Below are 6,000 nucleotides of genomic sequence, written 5' to 3'. Positions count from 1 at the left end.
AATCCCCTCTTCCTTTTCTTTCCTATCATGAGGAATTCACTGGCATAACTATATGACTGCTGCTTTCATGGCCATGACTGCTCAGGAGCCAGGTGTAGATGCTATTACAACATTAAAGTTAGTGACCTAGCAGGTCAGATAGGAGTAAGGAGTAGTAGAAAGCTCTGTTGAATAGACTGCCAGAGATAAGACTTGCTCCTGATGAACATTTACCATCTGGATAAAACTGCATTTGTTCTAGTCATGAGAACACAGAAAACCAGGACTACAAAGTTACAATCAAGATATTAAAAACAAGTCTTACCTTTTAACTGTTTTCTAATAGGTTTGCTTGGTTCAAGCCATCGCTGTGAAATGAAAAACTATTAGATGGATTAAAAATATTTACAAATAAATACTGTTTCTTTATGTGCATGTGTGTGCATGAATATGTGTATATACATATATGTATATGCATATACATGTATATATTTATACATACATATACATGCACACACATTTATTATTAACTATACTTACAGGTGAATCTACTGATGTTTCATTTTGCTGTAAACCAAAATATTCCTTCTCCGTCACACCCAACTGGTTATAGGTCATATCCAACAAAATCTGTCCAGTGTCTTGTTTCTGAAAGCAAGAAAACCTTAGAAGTTAAACTCTGCAGCACTTATACATTTTAAGATACATTTAACTGAAATACCTTTTTTTAAATTTGACTCATGAATAAAAATAGCTGCCAATTCATCAGCTCAAAGTTTCTCAGTCATAAAAACTTTATTCTGATAAATGTTTGGTTTTCTTTCCAAAATACGTTAAGCATATGAAATTTCCAAATCTGAACTGATGTGTATTGCAACCCTTGAGGTGGGTGCAGCAATTTAATTGTAAGCAGATCACCTCTCTCTTGCCCACAGTGGGAGCAATGCCCTTCTCTGGAGTGGTAGGCTGCAAGGATGGCTTACAGACACATGGGGTTGCTCTGGTCCCTGCTGTCACCACCAGAACTCTCCATTTCCACATCATCTTCCAAAAGACAAGTGAGTGTACACTGGGATGGGGAAAAAAGGAGGAAGATGCTGTGCTCCAACCATAAGATCCTGTACTTCAGCCTGCATTCTCACCTGCCTCTCAGCCTTCATATGTTCAGCTGTCTTTCAGTGATCCCATTTTATGGCTAGACTTCTCTCGTGACAGGTATCAGAGAAGAACTGGTGCAACAGGAAATTACACGGGCAGCAGAGATCAGAAGTGTAAGGTATAATTTTTCCTAAACCAAAAAAGGATCTCCATGCCACAGCATTGTGGAGAACAGATTAACTAACTTTTACCAAAGAACACTGTGAACCAATCCTATATTTAAAAAGACAAACCAACCACAAACCACCAACCATAAAAAGAAACACAAAATCCCCTCAACAAGATTGCAATCCTAGATATGCTAATAAGCAACAGCTTGCTGTATTAAGTCTGTGTGGCCAGGTTCTGGTAGCAGGGGGATTACAGGAGTGGTTTCTGTAACAAGCTGCCGGACGTTTGCTTAATGTCTGGTAGAGCCAATGCCAGCTGGCTCCAGGATGGACCCTCCACTGTCCAAGGACAAGTCAATCAAAAGTTATAGTGATGCCTCTGTGATAACATATTAAAGAACGAAAAAAAAGATGTGCAGATGTAATTGTGGCCAGAGAAGAGTGGAGTGAGAATATGTGAGAGGAACAGCCCTGCAGACACCAAGGTCAGTGGAGAAGGATGGGGAGGAGGTGCTCCAGGTGCTGGAGCTGAGGTTCCCCTGCAGCCCATGGTGCAGACTATAGTGGGGCAGTTGTGTCCCTGCAGCCTATGGAGGTCCATAGGGTTGCAGAGATCCACCTACAGCCTGTGGAGGAGACCCACACCAGAGCAAGTAGATGTATGAAAGAGGGCTGTGAACCCATTGGAAAGCTGTGTTGGAGCAGGCTCCTGGCAGGGACCTGCTGACCCATGGGGAGAGGAGCCTCAGCTCCAACAGATTGCCTGGTAGAACTTGTGGCCCTGTGGGGTCCCACCGTGGAGCATCCTGTGCCTAAAGGATTGCACCTCATGGTAGAGTGACCCACACTGGAGCAGTTTATGAAGAACTATTGCACATGGGATGGACTTACATTGGAGAAGTCTCATGTCTCCCATGAGAAGGACGCTACACTGGAGCAGGGGAACAACTCTTCTCCCTGAGCAGTGGCAGGAACAACATGTGATGAACTGACCATAAATCCCATTCCCTGTCTCCCTGCACTGCTGGGGGAGAGGAGGTAGATCCTGGAAAGGAGGGAGGAGTGGGGGGAAGATATTTTAAAGATTAATTTTACTTCTCATTATCTCAGTCTGATTTTGTTAGTAATAAACTTAGTGAATATCTCCAAATTCAATCTGTTTTGCCCATAACAGTATTTAGTGATTGATCTTTCCCTGTCCTTATCTCAAATCATGAACCTTTTGCTATAATTCTTGTCCCTTGTCTAGTTGCAGGTAGGAGTGATGGAGCAGCTTTGGAGGGCAACTGGTATCCAGCCAGGGTCAACCCACCACACTTGCAAAGCTGTATAGCATCTTAGCTCTAGACTTTTAGGTGCAGAATTGCTAGACAGAGTAAAAATCAGACCAGTTTGCTTTGTATCTTTTCTATTCAACAAAAATCAAGGAAAACTAAATTTTTCAAATTAGAGTGAGAATTTTCCAAATCTCATCCTTAAAAGAAGAAACAAATGGAACACATTAAAAAAAATCCAAAACCAAAAACAAACAAGCAAACAAAACCCCCAAAACAAAACAACAACAACAAAAAAAAAACAACCAGAGGAAAAATTATTTAGACTGTAAAAGATAAGGACTTTGTTCTGGAACAAATTTCTGAAAACTTAAGCTCTGGCTTCATCAAGTTCTAATTTTTTGAACAAATTTCTTTATTTTTAAAAATAATCTCATGAAAAAAATGACTTAATGTACAAGCATGATAGCGACAATATTTATGTGAGTGGACCCCATCTTGCTCAGTTTATAAGAGTGTTTACTTAATAAGCCAACTGAATTCTTTGCTTAGACCTTTTTTATTACACAGCAGTCTAGGAAGTCCAATTTAAAAGACATATTTTTATTATTTTTTATAGGATACTACACTGTTGTGATTGAGTGCTTTTAACAGTAATACATTCCATAGTCTTCCCTTATCTCATAGAAGCACTCTTCCTATTTAAAAAGACAGGAAAACAAAAACAAAAATTCAAGCTAAGGACACCCATTTGGTCCACCTTGTTCTGGAGGATGGAGTATTATCCAACACTTCCTACTGCTAGAGAGAACTCCTAGCATCTTATTTGTGACTTGAATGCTCAGTGTTACTACATCAGGCTGTCGGCCTCCTGTGAAAAAACTGTGCCTATTTTTCTGGAGTAAAGTCACAGGTGCAGAAAACAATGTAGCAGCACTCGACTGTTGAGACAATCCTTCCCCCCCCCAGCAGTCTCCCATCTTGTTTAACTTTCACAACAAACAGTTGAGGTCTGGTAATAACTTCAAGTCCATTCAGGTCTGTAGGTCTGTGTGGACACTAAAAGCAGCAGCTCTGTCCCTTCCTTCTTTCTCAGTTGCACATTCCCACTCCTCTCCTTTCAAACAGGCTACTGCTCCATAGGATAGTCAAACCATGATAGATCAACCAGAATTTTTTAATGAAATATCATAGGCCTAGAATCCAGGTTAGAAACTAAACTTTCAGCAACAGGTAAGGACCATGCAATCATACATTCCTTGTCACACAAAACCATGGCACCATGCACTTGTCAGGTGGTTTTGCCCAGCACAATCAATGAAATTCCCTCCACAATAAAGACTGAGTTTTGTCCATCAGAAATTATTCCTATATGTACACAAGAGGGCCCTATGAAAACAGCAGATGCCACCCTCTGAAATAAGGGGCATTTCCTGAGATGTATAAATTCATCTTTAGCACTGCCTTAGTATACATAACACATTCATTTCCCCAGGGTTGGGTTTTTAAAAGCAGAATGTTAAAACACTTTCAAAGGACACCACATGACACCTGCAAAACAACAACAATTGCACCACCTATGCTGCATACTTTTGTCAGGGTCTAATTGAGCAGCTGAAGTTATATTGTGACTAAAACCAGTAATTACAAGGGCTGGGACAGATACTTTGTTGAAAGAAGGTGCCCAGGAATCTCAAGTTTCCTTTCAAATTGGGCAGCACAAGACCACAGAGGGCAGATTCTTCTGCTAATTTTTGGTCTGAATTTCAACACTTCTTATTCCCTTCAGTGTCCTTTCTTTGCAACAGCATTATCTCCTAATTCCCTTCTCTTTTTTCATGCTTCCACTCCTTCATCCCAATTCACATGCCCCCACCTTCTCTCTCCTCACCCCCTCTTCTCCAGTATACATGAATTGCTAAGCCTTGTCATTGCTTCCCTATAAAGACAAGCAATCTCCTTGCTATGATATTCTTGCAAAGAGACAACTGTGACTGCTGAGCAATATTCCCATGGGTCTCCTAATCCTAAACCCAGCTGCTCAGCCACCACTAGACTCTTCCACCTACATATCTACTGTTTACTTCTCTTCCTCTTCTCCATGTTTCCTAGAAAAAAATAATTTCCAACACTACTTTTATGTGGGTACAATTCTTTCCCTCTGGTATTAAATGCACAAAGTCTCTTTCAGAGTGCCTAGATCAAGCATCCACTAATCTAAGCTAAGTACAAAATGTCCTTTTAAATTGTTCAAGTCTTCTGGTTAAAATTTCCTAAGATAAAGGGTTTTGTTGCTTTTCAAGGACATGTTTATTTCCTTTGTTTTAAGAAACACCTGAATTACTTTTCAGCCTATATACCTAAAAATGACACCACATCTCATGCTGCACAATCTTCAATCTAGTTTTCCCATAAACAGTTTCGAGACCTAAGTGTGAAGTGAGGCAGGCTAAGGATGTCACACCACTGCTTTTGAATTTTGACATCCTTTCCAATACAGAGATCATGGCCACAGCATATTCTAACATTACAACACATATTTTCACTCCCCTGTGCCATAGGAAGAAGGCAAAACAACAGAAACAGTGCTAAGCTATACTGGGCATTAGAATCAAGTTCTCCTTAACCTTATTAACCGTTAGAGCAAGTAGCTAAGACACTCCTAACAAAATTCTTGTCTTTCTACAGTGAGACTAAAAAAATTATGCACTCTCCTCACTAGCCAACTGTTACGAATGACATAAGCTCTTAAAATAATTTTAAGAACTTCCAAGTTTTCTACTGAAAAGAAACATTTTCAAGAAGTTTGTTTGCTTCCATTCTGAAAACAATTTTCCATTTATTTCACCTTTGTGACATCTACCAATCCTTATTCTGAACAGTTAAAAGCTTTGTATCAGCCACCTCATCATCACACATTATTCACCTTCATTTAAATCTGTCTTCAAATCAATTACAACTTATGTTGGATAGCCAAAAATTAATAATTAAAGCAACCATAATTAGCACCTATTACATTCTAACTGTGCCAAAACAATTTTCTTCTATATTTAGGGAATCGAGATTAGTCAAGTTCAATGTCTAGTAAGTTAAACAATTGTGAAGAGGAAAAAAACCCCTTTATTATTTTTTTAATGTCAAGTAATGCCTAGAAGCTGGGGTGATCAAGACTCACTGTCCTAAGGACTGCATAAACATAAGGTAAGACTCTTAGTTCTTTAGAGTGAAGGTGTAAATATGCATGTGAAGTTTTTCAGTTTGTTCGTTTCTACAAGTTAAGTAGTACAAAGAGACACTTTAGGAGGACAGTGCAACATATTGCACCTCTGCCTGTCCCTCTCCTTTTTTGGAGAGTTTTGCCCCCACTTTCTGGCAATGATAACCTCCCAGTTAAACACCACCTAAGCTTTTGCAAATTCAGTCTCACTTCAGACACAATACTCACCACGCCCCATGTGCTGTTTGAGGTCATCCTTTCC

At 39.7% G+C, this 6,000-nt stretch overlaps 1 protein-coding gene across 1 annotated transcript in view; it reads right to left on the bottom strand.

Annotated features, from left to right (window-relative positions):
- PTPN3 (protein tyrosine phosphatase, non-receptor type 3) overlaps window positions 1-6,000 on the bottom strand; it is a 124,723-nt gene that overhangs the window by 85,008 nt on the left and 33,715 nt on the right. The window contains exons 3-4 of the mRNA XM_027881872.1: window positions 520-627; window positions 305-347 (exon numbers count right to left, since the gene is read on the bottom strand). Of these exons, the coding sequence (XP_027737673.1) occupies window positions 305-347; window positions 520-627 (151 nt within the window). The remainder of the gene's footprint in view (window positions 1-304; window positions 348-519; window positions 628-6,000) is intronic.

Source organism: Empidonax traillii, unplaced genomic scaffold, assembly GCF_003031625.1.
Source record: "Empidonax traillii isolate 1590-97213 ecotype Southwest subspecies unplaced genomic scaffold, ASM303162v1 scaffold98:size2021230, whole genome shotgun sequence".
Taxonomy (NCBI): Eukaryota; Metazoa; Chordata; class Aves; order Passeriformes; family Tyrannidae; genus Empidonax; species Empidonax traillii.
The sequence above is the reverse complement of the archived record's forward strand: the minus strand, read 5'-3'. Positions and strand labels throughout refer to the sequence as shown.